Source organism: Nicotiana sylvestris, chromosome 2 (assembly GCF_000393655.2).
Source record: "Nicotiana sylvestris chromosome 2, ASM39365v2, whole genome shotgun sequence".
Classification (NCBI taxonomy): Eukaryota; Viridiplantae; Streptophyta; class Magnoliopsida; order Solanales; family Solanaceae; genus Nicotiana; species Nicotiana sylvestris.
In genome coordinates this window covers 143,180,124-143,198,380 of record NC_091058.1, presented here as the reverse complement: position 1 = coordinate 143,198,380, position 18,257 = coordinate 143,180,124, and the positions used below count along the sequence as shown (strand labels likewise).

The window sequence follows — 18,257 nt, the reverse complement described above, 5'->3', positions numbered from 1 at the left end:
AAATGTACAACAACAATAACAACAACAAATCCAGTGTGATCCCATCATTCTTGAAATGTAATTTTTTTTTTATTACATATACCCCTAGAACTGAGTAGAGAAAGATGGGATAAAAAAGCAACGTAAGATATCAATAATAATTAGAAATGTGATGATAAATGCGACTAATTCTTGTTACCAAAAAGGAGTTGATTTATTGTAGCTTATGAAGATATCAAAGACACAACTCTTTTAACTAATTTATACCATAAACTTCTCATAATGATTGTTATTTCTTACTCATACTGATTTATATGAACAGTTTGGGCAAGGAATTACTTTGGTGAACATATGATATAATTTGGGGTAGATTGAACCTAAAATCTTGCATTCTATTTATGATTGCATTATAGGAAAGCTTAGAAGCTTTTGGCCTATGATATATCAACAATATTAGCTTGTAGTTATCTACAAGTGATACCATTCATGCTCTTATAAGAGTAATTAACTTACCACTCATTTTTTCTCTTTTTTCTTCGTTCTCGATTAGTTCCAGTTCGGAAGATTTTATTGATTATTTAGGAGTTCTTTTCTTCTCAATTACCACGAACCATAATAACTATTATCGAGTGCACACCTTTTTTTAATTCAAAATTATGAAGAAGTATATCTTTTTCAGGATAATTTTGAAATTTATTCACATTATTTGAGTTAAACTAATTTTTAAAATTTTTTGGTAATCTCTACTGTACATATGTACTGTCAAGAGTAATCCAGAATAATATGACACACGAGAATAGATACTTTGAAAAGATTCTATTACTCCGATGTTCTAAAAATAAAATATGTACCCCTCAACAAATCAGTAACAACAACAACAACAACAACAAACCCAGTTTGATCCCAACAAGTGGGGTCTGGGGAGGGTAATCTGTACGCAAACCTTACCCCTACGTTGTTTCCAATAGATCCTCGGTTCAGGAAGGGCAAGAAGAAGAAGAGGAAAGCAAGGGAGGAAGAAAGATGGAAGATAAAAGAAAAGGGAGAGATAAAGGATAAGTGGTACCAAATAATAGCAACATGGAATACAATACCTGAGGCAAACAAAAATACATAACATAATAAAAATCTAAGAATATGAAGGGACATGCATACTACTAAGACTATCGGTGAACAACTATAGATTACCTACTAACCTTCTACCTTAATCCTCAACCTCCACACTCTCCTATCAAGGGTCATGTCCTCAGTGAGCTGAAGCATCGCCATGTCCTGCCTAATCACCTATCCCCAATACTTCTTAGGCCTACCTCGACCTCTTCTCAAACTCTCCATGGCCAACCTCTCACACCTCCTAACATGTGCATCAATGCTTCTTCTCTTAACATGTCTGAACCATTTCAGCCTCGACTCCCGCATCTTGTCCTCCATGGAGGCTACTCCCACTCTATCCCGGATAGCTTCATTCCTAATCTATCTCTCCTGGTACACCCACACATCTATCTCAACATCCTCATCTCTGTTACTCTCATCTTCTACACGTGGGAGTTCTTGACTGGCCAACACTTAGCCCCATATAGCATAGCCGGTCGAACCACCACTCGATAAAACTTACTCTTAATTCTTAGCGGCACATTCCTATCACACAAAACACCGGAAGCGAGCCTCCACTTCATCCATCCCGCTCCAATGCGATGCGAGACATCTTCGTCAATCTCGCCGTTACCTTGGATAATAGACTCGAGATACTTAAAACTTGCTCTCTTGGGGATAACTTGAGCATCAAGCTTAACCTATACGTCTGCATCATGGGTCTCGTTACTGAACTTGCACTCCAAGTATTCTGTCTTGGTTCTACTCAGTTTGAAACCTTTAGACTCCAAGGTCTGTCTCCAAACCTCCAACCTCGCATTAACTCGGCTACGCGTCTCGTCAATCAACACTATATCATCGGCAAATAGCATGCACCAAGGCACCTCCCCTTGGATGTGACGCGACAATACATCCATCGCCAAGGCAAATAAAAATGGGCTAAGAGACGATCCTTGGTGTAACCCCATCACCACAGGGAAATGCTCCGAGTCACCACCCTCAGTCCTCACCCGAGTCTTAGCATCATCATACATATCCTTAATCACACTAATGTACGATACCGGAACACTGCTAACCTCCAAACATCTCCACAGGACCTCCCTCGGAACTTTATCGTATGCTTTCTCAAGATTAATAAAAGGCATATGCAAACCCTTCTTCCTCTCCCTGTACTACTCCACTAATCTCCTTACCAGATGAATCGCTTCCGTAGTCGAACGCCCCGGCATGGATCCAAACTGATTCTCGGAAATAGACACGCACCTCCTCACCCTGGCCTCCACCCCCTCCCAAACCTTCATAGTGTGACTCAACAGCTTTATACCCCTATAATTATTGCAATTTTGGATATCACCCTTGTTCTTGTAAAATGGAACCATCGTACTCTACCTCCATTCTTCGGGCATTTTCTTTGTCTTAAAAATAACATTAAACAGTCCAGTGAGCCACTCCAAACCTGTCCGCCCCGCGCTCTTCCAGAATTCCATCGGGATTTCGTCTGGCCCCGTCGCTCTTCCCCTGCACATCTTACGCATCGCCCCTTCCACCTCATCTACCGTAATCCGCCTACAGTACCCAAAATCACACCGACTCTCGGAGTGCTCCAACTCACCCAGCACAATGCGTCTATCCCCCTCCTCCTTCAACAGTTTGTGGAAGTATGGCTGCCATCTTCTCCTAATAAGTACCTCGTCCATCAACACTTTTCCATCCTCATCCTTGATGCACTTGACTTGGTCTAAGTCACGGGCTTTCCTCTCTCTCATTTTGGCCAACCGGTACAACCTCTTGTCCCCGCCTTTGCCCTCGACAAATCAGTACCTTAAAAATAATACTAATATTATTTTATAAAAAATAAATAATTATTAACTAGAATAAGATAAATATGAAAACGATAGATAGGATAAACCTAAATTCATAAATTCAATATTTAGAAAACGATGTACATTTTCTTCAAGAATATCATAAAATTAATACCTTATATTATGCAAACATCCTATTTGTTTGGAAAGGTTCAATAGATTTTCACATTATATATGAATATTTTAATGTATTTTTACTTCCATCACGGAGCCAATCCAATCTTTGTTTTAATTGTTTTTTGTCAAAATTATTATTAACCAAGCACCACACATAATACATTGATAATAATATCTTGCGACAGTTTTATTTTTAAATGGACATAAATTGATCGTAAATCTTGAAGTTATAGACAACTTCATGGTATAAGAGCATCTAATTATGAAAATAAATTAATCACTAAAAATTCTTAAACTTCGATATATAGGAAACTCACACGAACTCTTTTTAAGAAATTTAATCCAACATCCATTGTTATGCGTTGAGAAATTTTTAAAGGAGTTATTACTCATACTTAAGTAAATAAATGGATTAAAGAGCACACTTCCATCCGTATTATTAGAACCATTTCATTATAATCTATGATCAATTTTTTTATTCAAAAAGAAAGATATTCATATAAATCCCTAGATCTTTTTATTAATTAGATTTACATTGAAAAATATTGTCATTTAATTATTATTTTTATTATTTCACTTTAAAATTTTAATAATTTTTTACTATTAAATCTTTTTTTTTTAAAAACTATATAGTAACTCCTAATATTTAGAAACATAAAATATATCACAAAAGACATCTAGCTAAATTTGGTTTTAATTTTATACGTATGTTATCAGTTAAGACTTTAAAGGGTAGTACTAATTTTTCATTTCGTTTAAAATGTCATAAATGTCTGTAGCGTACAGTACTAAATTTTCTTTTTATAGTAGCTTTGTAAATATTTAAGATTCCTAAATCAAATAAAAATATTTATCGCTTCTCCAAATATGACTCAAATTTCCACGCCGTAATGTTTTAATTATATTGATTTTAATTACGACTCTTTTAAAGTAGAAGACTTCTAGAGTTACTTGACTTTTAATAAGAATCTATTGAGTTTACATTTTTGTATACTATATTGAAAGGGGCAAGGCATGTGAATATCCTATCCTCTCTAGGCCTCACTTGCGGGAATCCACTGATTTTGTTGTAGTAATAGTATTGAAGAAATAATTTAATTTTTGGAGAATATTTTATTCCATCAATATTGTATTGAATTATTTTTTGAAGAAGTATTTAATTTTTTTAAGGACAGAAAGTCAATCAATAGTTTGAAAATATTATCGTCGTTCAAAATTTAGCATGAAATATTCGTGCTTTTCTAATAATATAGATATGAAGTGTGGTTCGTCTCCGTCTTCATTTTATGGAATATCATAAGCATATTAACTATTTGTAAACTACAAAAAAGAAAACAATTAAACATATTAATGGAAGAAATAAAGAATATAGTTCCGAAATTAATAAGAGAATAAGTCTAGCTATATAATAAAAACCTAAAAATAAAGCACACCAGAAGCATAATGGAGACACGTGCATAGTCTTGTCCAAGAAGAAGTAGGCGTTGAGGAGTAGAGTCCAAAACGATAGAGTCCGAAAAATAATTCGACCCAATATCGACTTTGTAGGCTCGAGTGAGTTTAAATGAAAAAGAAATCCACCCTTACGTGATTTACAATTTTATCCTTAATTTATATAAATATTTAAGGTTATAAATATCGATCAATATTTCGGAGATAGTTTAGTCGTTCAACATTTAGCCTAAATTATTCGTACTTTTATAATAATATAGATATAGACTAGCCTTAGAGTACGCGCTTTGCGCGTGTAACCCAGCTTGATGAATAATTTTTAAAAAAAAATACATAAATAGTATATTAAAATTATATTTGCATTATAAAATAAAAATTTAAACTCCTAAAATTGATAAATATTGATCGAATATAAATAACTCAATAAATAAGAGAATCTGTCTCATAGAATTCCTTAATATATTTACCTTCCTGTATATTCAGCTTAAACTCATTTTCAGCTCTATGACTTCCTCACCTCAAATTCACAAATTATCATATTTTCTTTTCAGTTTCAGCAAGAACACATAACCTTTGAAGATTTAAAAGTTTTTTTATTTTCTTAAAAAATCTATTTTCAACTTTTTTGTGTGTGTGGGTGTGTGATAATTTTCAAGTTCATTCTAAAAGACACAAACATGTTCACCTAACTAATAAAAGACATTCTTTTTTTCTTTAATTAATTAAAAATGTTATATGAATTAAATTTGACAAATTTAAAAAGAATAGTTACGATGGCATAAAATAAAATCCAGCAACTATATTTTGAATCATAAATTTTATTGATTTTAAAGTCTTAAAATATTAAGAAAACAATTAAATAGTAATTTTGTTTATATAAAATTTATTTTTAAAGGGATCTTTACACAGAAAGCCGACAGGATTCCCTATTTACTTTTTTCAACTGACTATACATAAATTTTATACATATATAATATATATATATGCCGGCTATTTAAAGTTTAAACTGTTGGTAGGCAACTATTTAGAAAAAAAATCATTTTTAAAGTAAAAAGGGTATATCAACATTAAATTTAGTTAAATGTTTTTGTGACATAGTTTTATCACAAATATTCATAATAACATGAATGAAAAACCGAAAACTTTGATCTTTTGGAATTTGCGAGTGAAGGTTGGTCCTACAATTCCTGGAGAAATAAAATGTATAATTAACGATCTAAAGCCTAAGAATTACTAATGTTGAAATAATATTATACCACAAATTATCTCATATATAAAAAACTATAATTAGCCGTCAATGGATTAAGGAATTAAGAAGGCGGAGAAAAATAATTAACGATCCACATTTTTAAAAAAATCCAACAAAATAATTTATGAGAACTTTAAACTTATCAAAGTAATGATAAAAATATTATTTGACTACATAATAAAAAATAATCATGTAACAAAACCACAAATAACTTACAACATGCTTAATATTAGATGAACTAATCTCGTGTGCCTTTAATATGTAACTTTTAACGCGCTTAATATTACATATCTTAAAATAATTAAATTAAAGGTTTTACTTTTAACATATTTTACTTTACACAATATTCAAATGAATAAGGATTTATATTAGTGAAATTTTGCTCAATTTTAAATTCTAAATATTAGGAGTTTCTACATTTTTCAAGAAGAAAAGATTTAGTTGCCAAAATTTTAAGAAAATAATTAAATGACACTAGATTATCTAGTGTGAAATAAAATTTTAAAGGGTAAAAAAGGTAAACGATATTTCGCTATGATCTTGGTGTGTGTATAGTCCATATAAATAATTATAGAACTTTAAAATATTATATAAATATTATTAAACTATATATAATGCATTCCTAACGTATTTCATAAAATCACCATTCAATGAAATAAGATCTTTATTTATTAATTGAAAAGATCAAAGAATTGAAGAAACATTATAAATCTAGGAAAGTAAAAAGTGGTGAATTTATAGTTGAACTCAGAGCTCAAGATATTAGGACATTCAAAATTTAAAAATTAATTGTAATATTAAATATTTGAAATATTATCCATAACTTCATTATACCCAACATGGAATGCATATTTATTACTGTAATTGTATACATCTTTAACTAATAAAATTATTATTAATAATTGTTCAAACGTTGTTTTCTTTTTATTAATAAATTTGTTATGTTACGTTATATAAATAAGGAAGGATTTATATAAGATATTTAATATTAAGAATTTGTATATACTTCAAATAAGGAAGGATTTAGCGTACTAATTTAGTTTATTTAAAACTCCTAAATATTAGGGAGAAAACTTAAAATGACAGTTTTGTTTAGTATAAAATTTATTTTTAAGAGATAAAAAAAAGATTATTGGGACTCTAAAATATAATAATAATAATAATAATAATAATAATAATAATAATAATAATAATAATAATAATAATAATAATAATAATAATAATAATAATAATAATAATAATATAGAAGATATAGATGACTTTGTATTTGAGAACTTTTTTTAAAATTTTAATTTTGATGCTAAATTTAATGTTTGTAATGACAATCCTTTTTTGGATTGCTCGTAATTAAGTAATCTTTGCTTTCAGGAGTTTCATAAACCAGCTCTTGGATATATATGTATTTTTTAAGGCTAAAATCGGAAAAAAAATATTTGATGAAAAATGCAAAAACCTAAAAGAAATAAATTCAAAATGAACCGAAAAAACTCACAATACCAATCAAAGTCGAACTAATTTTTCTAATTTTATATTTACCTTGAAATATCTTTTACTTAGCAAAAATAAAAATACAACTAAGTCGAACTGTGAACAGCAACATGCCACAATTAACTCTACTAGAGTTGAGAACGGAGTGATAAACTAATAATCTTGTATTATATAGCTAAAACATTTAAATCACATATTAATTTTTTCGTTTTACATGTGCAAGATTTAATTATTTTCTTCTACTCTATCTCAAATTTTCTCACCATAAAAAAATAATATTACCTCTATGTCACTTTTTCTTATTATACTATTTAGAAAGTTAAAACGTTTTTTTAATCATTATTCTCTTAAATATATTTTAAATATTAGATTATTAATAGTGTGACTTGTAACTTTAATGTAGTATGTAAATTTTATTCAAAAAATTAATCATATAAAAATTTAACTAGTTTAATAGCCTGTTTGGCCAAGCTTATTTTTGGCCAAAAGTGCTTTTGTTTTGGCCAAAAGCACTTTTGGCCTTAATTTGAGGTGTTTGGCCAAGCTTCTAAAAGGAAAAAAAAGTGATTTTGAGGAGAAGCAGAAGCAGTTTTGGAGAAGCAGAAAAAAATAGCTTCTCAAAAAGCACTTTTTTGAGAAGCACTTTTGAGAAAAATACACTTAGAAGCAGTTTTTTAAAGCTTGGCCAAAAACTAATTGTTGCTCAGAAGTGCTTTTCAAATTAATTAGCCAAACACAAACTGCTTCTCACCAAAAGTACTTTTGAGAAAAACACTTTTGAAACAAAGCACTTCTCAAAATAAGCTGATTTTTGCAGCTTGGCCAAACGGGCTATAACTCTAGTACTACAAACTTCATCACATAAAATATAAGACTAGGGGAGAAAAATCGTGTTCTTAATGTTAGGAGAGAAAAAATAGCAAATTCTTTGTTTGCATTCAAAATTCTAAATTTTAGGAGTTTTTACATACATTAAATAATGATAATTTTAGTTTATTTAAAATATCTAAATAATAGGGAAAGATTTAAATGACAATTTTGTACTGTGTAAAATCTATTTAAAGGGGTAAAATAAGTGAACTATATTTCGCTAAAGGCCTTGGGCTTTTATTATAGTATAGATATATATATAAATATAGATACAGATAAATATAGATTATAACCATCTAAATAAATTACCTTTTCAACGTTATTATCAGCCGTATGAGACAAAAAAGAATTTGGTACCCATTTTCTTTTTCTTTTTTTTGGTTGAAGAATTTGGTACTCATGATGACACAAGAAAGAACCTATTTTCGCTAAAAAGTAAAAGGATGCAGAGGTATGGAAAGTAGGGTCATAGGTATTTGACAAGGTGCAACAAATTAAAGTATTGAATTCATTAATATGAATTGGCCTACGTTGTCTAAAGCCAAGCACACAAGAAATCATACCTAGTTGCTCCTTGAATGAAGGGCGAGGGAAAACCTTAATACCCGACCTGTTTACACTCTGCTGGCAAAATGTGTGTCTCTGTTCCTTGCATGTAGGCTTGTGCATGAAATTAGTCATGTGAAACCCGCATGACTTGCCATCCACTGATAAAATTTTGTTATGTTTTGCCTTCTCGAATACTGATGAATCCTACATAGAATGCATATAAGTTATATTTACAGATAACTGGTAAAATTTACGATGTTAATTATTTAATTTAATCAGATATAATAAGTTTTCTTTTATCAGTTATAATATGTTATTTCTTCATTTACAGGTTACAATACTAGATATTTATAAAGAGACTTGCTATGATGGTAGGTTAATGATGTTTGGCTATGAATGTATATTTCTAGTGTATTGCTTACCTTACATATTAATTTTAGCGATTAAATATATGACGTTTGAGCCTAATTATGTCGTTTTATGTGAAAGATTATTGAAGGATGAAAATATAAGAAGGTTATACACATGAACGTCAAAGATACACAAAAAGAGCACCAAAAGGCGAAAAAATTGGACCAGGCGCCAGAATGGGTGACGCCTGGTCCAACGCGAGGTCCGCCGGGCGTTATAGTAGGTGACGCCCACTCTGCACGCACCTCACACCGGGCCTCGCGAGCTTTGAGGATTGGTCCTTTCCTAGTCAGTGCATTAAATATTTTCTACATGGATTTGGGCTTGGAGACTCCGACCCTAACCTATAAATACCCCCTAAACTTGATTAGTGGAGTTGGTCAATTTTGGAGGCAAGAAAAGGCAAAGAAACACGAACGGAGCACGGAATTCATCATTCTTCCATGTTTCATCTAGTATTCATAGCTTTTATGTTTAAAAATAATATTTCAGTTATTGTCATGAGCATGAGTGACTAAGAAACTCATTATTTTGGGGTTATAATTTTACATGAATGCTGATATTCAAAGATTGATTTGATGATTTAATTTGTCATATTTGGCTGTTTATTCATATCACGAGCCTAATTATTTTACTACCTAGCTAACAGTGAAATACTATATATGAGTCATCAGTTGAACTTGAAAGAGGTAGTTCTTGAGTGCAATAGGCTTGAATAGAGCGCGATTTGAACCTAGTCATTGGAGGATTAATTTGCGAATACAGATAGAAATATACCTATTTGCCGTACTTAGCCAATTATGTATGAAATTGTTAATTCGTTCTTTTCATCTCTACTTTCATAATATATATATATATATATATATATATATATTTGGAATAAATTGAATAGGCAAGTAAAAGTAGTCAAATTTCTACGATTATTATTGTCCTTGCAGGTTAATTACCCAGATAAATTAATGAATCGAGTTGATTGAAGAATTCATCAGGATTGTTAGTTAACCATGACCTTGGAATAGTATTTCTCACTGAATTAAATCTTCGTGCTAAGTGTGCTAATCAATTAGTTCTTCCTTTAATCGCAACTTTATTTAGTAGAATCAATTAAACAAAAATTACCTTGAACATTTTTTGACTCGATAAATTAGAAACTGTTTGATTTAGTTGATAATTGATCACAAGTTTTCGTGGGAACGATACTCTATTCACTCTTTATTACTTGATTGACCGCGTATATTTACACGTGCGTTTGACCGTAACCGTTAACTTGACATGATACTGGAAAAATCTATATATATACTGTCATTACACGTAATTTAAACTCATAATAATCCCAAAGTTTAGGGTGGAAAGAGAAAGCTTCATTTATTTTAGACAGAATAGTCTCGTAGACACTTGTATTTGTTAGCGTTTGTTATTTCGGTCCCTATATTCAAAGAAGATTCATTTAGACACTTATAGTTGTTCAAACTCAATGTTTTAAATCCCTCTAACCATTGACAAAGTCTATGTAGCAACTTAATTGCTGAACTGGACAAAATCGTGTATTTCACGCATATAAGGAGCGTGAATGTAAAATAAACTATGATTAAAATAAGGAAAAAAGAAAAAAAAATGCAAAAAATCAAATTAGAAAAGAAAGAAAAGGCCAAATAGGTGATTTTTCTCTTTCTCTTTACGTTCTGTCGCCCACCAAGGACCCCCTCTATCTCCCTCCCTTCTTCACTTTGCTCCTCCTCCCCCATTTTAACCCAAAACCCACAGCAACGGTCCCTTCCCACCATATCTTCATCCAAACAATGACATCCCTCGTCGCTATAGATCCAAAACATCTACCAGATTTGCATCAATTTTTGGGGAGTTTTTTTTCTCACATCCCCATTCCCTACTTTGGAAGATAGCCTCTGCAAAGAAAAGAAATAGAAATAGTAAAAGAAGATCGGCGGTGAAACCTATTTTCTAGTTTTCCTGTAGTGAAATTTCAAAAAGTTTCGGGCGATGTTGGTCTTTCGGGTGGTCATTATTGATGGCCGGTTTAGCTTTTGGTGGTTCATTGGTGATGCTATGGCGGAATGTTGGTTGTGAAGAAGCTTTGTAGGTGAAGAATGGTCGAAGAGGGGTCGCACACAGTGATGGTTAGGAGATTTTTAAGATTTGTGAATGGAGAATAAAAATGGTGAGGGAGAAGGATCATGGAATAAATGGTGGAATAAAAAAAAAGGAAATGAACAATTTTAAAATAATGTGAAAAGTAAATTAATAATGATGTGTAACAAAAAATTTGACGTGGCCACTGATGTGTCATCCATGTCAGAGATTTAAAGAACATGCAAGGTGAGAGGAGTTTAAAATATTGGTTTTGAATAACTATAAGTGTCTGGATGAATCTTAACAAGTACAAGTACCTACGAGCTATTCTGCCTTTATTTTAAGGATGATTTTGTTGATATATACACCTAGCTAGCTTTTTCTTGTCATGTGTATTCATCCTTTAATTAATTGTTTTCTAGCTAAATTTTTGTCAGACTAAAGTGTTTACCGTCTAAATCTGATGTTAGAGATCCACGTCTTGACAAAACAACCCCATTAATCAAATCTACTCGTGTCCCAAAAATGTCTGAAAATGCTTCCCATATTAAGCAAATAGATCAGCAAGATGCCTGTTGATAATTACGATGTCTTTAAACTGTTCTGTTTTTGCTAGCCAAGAGGTAATTTTCCAAGTAGAAAGCATAATGCTGAGAAATTTCTTTCTTTGGCATTTTCACCTTTTTCCTGCTCTTTGTAGATCCTTTTCAAAGATAAAAGCAATACCCTCTTAGTTTCATCTATATGGCGGTGTATGATTTTCTATAGAATCTTAAAAAATAAAGGAAAATATTTGGAATCGTGTGGTCATAAATATGGTTTAGGCATTTAATTTTTATTACCATAAAATCTTGTCATTAAGAATGTAATAACAGTTTAAACTTAAATTATCTATGTCTACGGGTAAAATTATTTCAGAGTTTCTCCGATTCCCCGATGAGGAAACAAAGGTGAAGCACGGCTCGATATGATTATAATCGAGGTCCAAGGATCCTTCGAATCGAAAATCGGGAGGAATGAACGATGTATCTGGGTTCAGGCTCAATGAAATAACGAACCAAGACCAAGTATAGTTTCTGGACCTCGGAAAATGTAGAGAACAATTATGCATGACGAATAAGGGGCCGTAATATTAGCCCTCAACTGGATATTACAGCACGAATTCCGTCTGATATCAACTGTAGTCGACATTTACCGAAAAAAGAATTTTTTTACCTTATTTAGACTTGTACTAGGACCGAAATTCTCCTAGTACATAAAGGGGAAGGTTTCTTTTATTTGACAAAGGGTGACACGCAAACCAAAGTGATAAAAGTTTATTTTTGTCTTCTAGCTATCATTCAAAGTGTTCTTCATTTGTTCTCTTCTTTATTCGCGGCCAAACTTGTATCGAGGGTCCGATCGAGGAGAAACTCCATTGTTCAACCTAAGATCAGGCTTGACCATTACATTGCGATTGGTTTGATCATTTGTTTGATCTTTAACTTATTTATCTGTCGTTCTTAATCATTCATATTGAATGATTACATATCCTTTATATCGCGTACAAATTTAATTGTTACTCATTTTATGCTTGTTCTGTGAAGTTTTGATTCCAGGTTAACCAAAGGATGTCAAATTCTCAGTCTGCTCACTTGAACGTTGACGTTGAGTCGGGCCATCATGGTGAGAATAATAACGTAATGCCTAGCAATGATATGCCTCCTGTCGATCTCAATGGTGTCCCAGCCACCGACCGGTTGATGCTAACTCGCAGGTAGCCATCAACATCAATCTGCCTACCGACCCTGAAAACAGCGTTCGCGGGGGACCTCGGCCAGCAGCTGGAGAGGTGCCCGAAGGTGATGCTGATGGGGTGAGCATGTAGTTGATCTTCGAAATGTTGCAGGCTCAGCAAACGACAATAGCACAATTGCAGAACTAAAGCCATGCCCTTAACAGGGTAAACCCCGAGAAGTCCCGGGAAGGTACTCGGAGGGATGAATAAGTTGCTACAGAACTAGGTGAATTCAGTCCCGGGGAAACTTCTGAGGTGAGGAAGATGCTCGAAGCATTGACAAAATGGGTAGGGTCATGCGAGAAAAAGATTGAGGCCAACGACAAGAAAGTGAAAACGTACAACTCCAGGGTCGATCAGATCCCGGGAGCGCCTCCAATATTAAAGGGATCGAACTCCAAAAAGTTTATTCAGAAGCCTTTCCCTCCGAGCGTGACACCGAAGCCGATCCCGAAGAGGTTTTGAATGTCCAACATTTTCCAAGTGTAGTGGGACCACAAATCCAAATGAACATGTAACCTCTGATACATGCACAATCAAAGGGAATGACTTGGAAGATGATGAAATCGAGTCGGTACTTTTAAAAAAAATTGGGAAAACCTTGTCTAAGGAAGCAATGATATGGTATCACAACTTACCTCCGAATTCTATCGACTCGTTTCCTATGCTTGTAGATGCTTTTGTGAAGGTCCATGCCAGAGCCATCAAGGTCGAGACCAGGAAGTCAGGCCTTTTCAAGGTCAAACAATGTGATAACGAGATTCTCAGGGAGTTCGTGCCGAGATTCGAGATGGAACAGATGGATCTTCCACCAGTTGCGGATGATTGGGCCGTTTAGGAATTTACCCAATGGCTCAACCCCCAAAGTTCCGTGGCTTCTCAATAACTAATGCAAAACTTGGTAGAGTACCTAGAGGTCACCTAGACCGGTGTATACAACAAATATCAATCAAATATTAGGGTCGAAGATGACCACTCAAGGCCCCTTTGGGATCTACCCCATCAGAACCGATGACAGGTCTAGGAGAATCATTTATCAGGAGTCAAGGCCAGTCCAAGATCGATATCAACCATACAATGCAGATCGGAAGAAAAGCTGATCTGGGTGCCACCCGATAAAGAACGAGAAGAGGAATGATCGAGGACCGAGCGACCGGGGTCTGATAAGCAAGAGCGGGTTTGACAAGTCGCTCGAGAGTAGGGAGGCACCAAGATGATCGGGGTATAATTTCAATGTGGACGCTGCAAGCACAGTATCAGCCATAGGGCACATCAAAGAGACTAAGTGGCCCCGACCATTGTAGTCTGACCCTACACAGAGATATCCTAATTTGATATGTCAGTACCATGGTACTCACAGTCATAGGACTGAAGTTTGCTAACCGTTAAGATAAGAAGTTGCTCGATTGTTCAACAATGGGAACCTTTAATAGTTCCTAAGCAACCGAGCTAAAAACCACTTCAGAAACAAGGACGCCAATAAGTCGAACAAGAGGAGCCTCAACACATAATCAACATGATCATTGGGGGAGTTGATGTCCCCCAAGGTTCGATGATAAAACACACCAAAGTTTCTATCACGAGAGAAAAATGCACCCGGGATTACGTCCCAAAAGGAGCTATCTCGTTCAACGACGAGGACGCCGAGGGCATCGTACAACCTTACAACGACCATTGGTAATATATGTACTTATCAATAAATCTCGGGTTAAATGTATGTTCATTGATCCAGGTAGCTCGGCCAATATCATCAGATCGAGGGTCGTAGAGCAACTGGAGTTACATGTTCAAATCGTATCGGCATTCCGGGTATCAAATGGATTAAACATGGAATGTGAGACACACAAAAGGTGAGATAACTTTACCAATAAACATTGTTGGCACCACCCAAGAAACAAATTCAACATGATCGAAGGGGATATGAGGTATAACACCTTGTTCGGAAAGCCGTGGGTTCAGAACATGAGAGCGGTGCCTTTGACCTAATACCAGGAACTAAATTTCCCACTCTGGGAGGAATCAAAATAGTTTACGGAGAATAATTGGCCGCAAGGAAAATGTTCGCTATCGATGAAGTAATCACGGTGCCTGCAGTTTCGACATCAAAGAGCGTGGAACCGACCAAAAAAGAAGAAACTAAATAGCAACCAATGATATTGGCCTCAACCGAGTCGAAAAATATAGAAAGATCACGGAGCAGATGAAGAGTATGATTACAGCGTCCCGAGATCTTTCATAGCACCCGATGACACTGACACCACCAAATCGACAATTGATGAGTTGGAGCAAGTTATATTGATCGAACACCTACTGGATCGAAAGGTATACCTAGGCACGGGTTTAACCCCCGAGTCAGGAAAAAAGTAATTAATTTTCTTAAAGCTAATGCCGATAGTTTTTCCTGGTCCCAACTAGACATGACAGGGATCCCACCGAAGGTAACCACTCACAAATTGAGCTTGGATTTGAAGTTCCATCCAATTAAGGAGAAAAGAAGGCCACAGTCCAAGATCAAACATGCATTCATCAAGGATGACGTATCTAAACTTCTGAAAATAGGTTCTACCCGAGAAGTTAAATACCCTGATTGGGTAGCAAACGTAGTAGTCGTGCCTAAAAAAGGAAATAAACTTACAATGTATGTAGACTATAAGGATCTAAACAAGGAGTGTCCAAAGGATTATTTACCTTTGCCTAACATCGATCGAATGATCAACGCAACAACCGGACACAAGACACTTAGTTTTCTTGACGCCTATTCCGGGAACAACCAAATTCGGATGAACTCGGGCAATCAAGAAAAGACTTTTTTTATACCCAAGTTTGGCACCTATTGCTATAATGTAATGCCATTCGGATTAGAAAATGTCGGTGCCACATACTGATGCCTAGTCAACCAGATGTTCGAAGAACAAATAGGGGAATCAATGGAAGTTTATATTGACGATATATTGTTTAAGTTCTTGCGAGGAGATAACCATTTGAAACATTTGCAGGAAACCTTCGACATATTGAGAAAGTTCAACATGAAGCTAAACCTGGAGAAGTACGCATTTTGGAGTTACCTCGGGAAAGTTTCTCGGATTTATGGTATCCAATCGGGGAATAGAGATCAACCCGAACAAAATAAAAGCAATAGAGGACATCACCGTAGTGGACAACTTCAAAGCAGTGCAAAGATTGACCGGGCGGATAGCCGCGTTGGGCCGGTTCATCTCGAGATCGTCGGATAAGAGTCATCAGTTCTTCTCACTATTAAAAAAGAAAAACAACTTCTCTAGGACTGCGGAATGCCAAAAAGCTTTGGACGGACTCAAGCGGCACCTATAGAGCCCACCCTTTCTGCACACTCTGAAGGCAGACGAACAAATGTACCTCTACTTGGCGGTTTTCGAGGTGACGGTAAGTGGTGTCCTGGTCCAGGTAGAAGAAGGTATGCAATTTCCTATTTATTATGTCAGTAGAACCCTAGTGATGTCGAAACAAGGATCCTCACCTAGAAAATTAGCGCTCGCCTTACTAAGCGCTTCTAGGAAATTAAAACTATAATTTCAATGTCACCCCATATGTGTCGTCACTCCTATCCATTAAAGAATTTCATGCACAAACCCGAGCTCTCGGGCTGGTTGGCCTAATAGGCTGTAGAAATTAGCGGTTATGATATCGACTATAAACCTCAGACTGCCATAAAATCTTAAATTTGGCGAAATTTATGGCTGACTTCATGCCGGCTCTGATGCCTGAGGTCGAAAAGGATATACTACTCACTTTGGGTATTAACTCGGGGATATAGACCCTATAGACGGTGCCTCCAACGCGAAGGTGTCTGGTCTCAATATCGTATTGAAACCACCTACTAGTAACGTAATTAGGCAGTTTATTAGAAATGTTAAATTGACTAACAACGAAGAGGGGTATGAGGCTATGATTGCAGGTCTAGAACTGGCCAAGAGCCTTGGGGCCAAAGTTATCGAAGCTAAATGTGACTCCCTCCTCATCGTAAATCAAGTCAACGGAACGTTCAAAGTAAATGAGGAACGGATTCGGAGGTCCTTGGACAAGTTTCAGGTGACCTTACACCAATTCAAGGAATGGACTCTACAGTGTGTGCCCCATGATCAAAATAGTGAGGCCAATGCACTAGCCAACTTGGAGTTATCTGTTGACTCCGATGAATTCGACTCGAGGGCAGTGGTGCAAGTAATGGACTCGGTGGTAGAAGAAGGTTATGCTAAGGTAAACTCGGCAAGTTTGACTTGGGATTGGAGAAATAAATATATAGACTACCTGAAGATAGGAAAATTATCATCGAATCCCAAGGAATCAAAAGCCATGCGCACCAAAGCTTCCAGGTTCAGCTTAATCGAGGGGAAATTGTTCAGAAGATCCTTCTTCGGCCCATTAGCTAGGTGCTTGGGTCCAGGAGACATTGAATAAGCTATGAGAGAAGTCCACGAGGGCACTTGCGGGAACCACTGGGGGGAAGAATCCCTGGTTCGGTAGTTAATCAAAGTCGGTTACTACTAAAATGAAATGGAGAATGATGCGAAAGACGTAGTACGGAAATGTAACAAATGTCAAAGACACGCCCCAATGATTCATCAACCGGGAGAGGATTTTCATCCGGTCATGTCGCTATGGTCGTTTATGAAATGGAGGATGGACATCATCGGTCCCCTGCCTTGGGCGCCCGATAAAGCCCAATACATACTACTCATGACCAATTACTTTTCCAAGTGAGTTGAAGCTCAGGCGTTCGAGAAGGTCCGAGAGAAAGAGATCATCGACTTCATCTAGGATCACATAATATGTGGATTTGGGATATCAAACGAGATCGTTTGCGACAACGAAAAACAATTTATTGGCAACAAGGTAAGTAATTTTTTTGAAGACCACAAAACCAAAAAGATATTATCAACACCTTATCACCCTAGTGGGAACGGACAAGCGGAATTGACGAATAAAACTATACTTCAAAACTTGAAAAATAGACTGACCAATTCGAAAGGAAAGTAGAAGGAAATCTTGCTCAAAGTCTTGTGGGAATATCAAATGACTTCAAAGTCGAGTACCAGAGCGACCCTGTTCTCTTTAGTTTATAGCACGTAAGCCTTGATCCCAGTCGAAGTGGGGGAATCGAGCCTCAGTTTCCAATATGCTACCAAAATGTCAAACAGCGAGGCCATGACTACGAGTATGGACTTATTGGATGAAAGGCGGGAAGCCGCCCTGGTCCGGTTGGCCGCCCAAAAGCAACGAGTAGGAAGGTACTACAACCGAAGAGCTAACCTTTCACATTTTCAGGTTGGGAACTTGATGTTAA

At 35.3% G+C, this 18,257-nt stretch overlaps 3 protein-coding genes across 3 annotated transcripts; 1 reads left to right on the top strand and 2 right to left on the bottom strand.

The window, feature by feature from the left end:
- Positions 1–1,772: 1,772 nt before the first annotated feature.
- On the bottom strand, positions 1,773–2,216 carry LOC138885707 (secreted RxLR effector protein 78-like). Its single transcript, XM_070166684.1, has one exon. It carries the CDS (start codon positions 2,214–2,216, stop codon positions 1,773–1,775), a length of 444 nt encoding a protein of 147 aa, XP_070022785.1.
- A 240-nt stretch (positions 2,217–2,456) lies between these two features.
- Positions 2,457–2,837, bottom strand: LOC138885706 (uncharacterized). Its single transcript, XM_070166683.1, has one exon. It carries the CDS (start codon positions 2,835–2,837, stop codon positions 2,457–2,459), a length of 381 nt encoding a protein of 126 aa, XP_070022784.1.
- A 14,021-nt stretch (positions 2,838–16,858) lies between these two features.
- On the top strand, positions 16,859–17,371 carry LOC138885705 (uncharacterized). The gene has a single exon (XM_070166682.1). It carries the CDS (start codon positions 16,859–16,861, stop codon positions 17,369–17,371), a length of 513 nt encoding a protein of 170 aa, XP_070022783.1.
- Positions 17,372–18,257: the final 886 nt, after the last annotated feature.

Excerpts from the sequence above, each read along its gene's own strand:
- LOC138885707 (XM_070166684.1), bottom strand. The coding sequence starts at position 2,216 with ATGCCTTTTATTAATCTTGAGAAAGCATACGATAAAGTTCCGAGGGAG.
- LOC138885706 (XM_070166683.1), bottom strand. The coding sequence starts at position 2,837 with ATGAGAGAGAGGAAAGCCCGTGACTTAGACCAAGTCAAGTGCATCAAG.
- LOC138885705 (XM_070166682.1), top strand. The coding sequence starts at position 16,859 with ATGATTGCAGGTCTAGAACTGGCCAAGAGCCTTGGGGCCAAAGTTATC.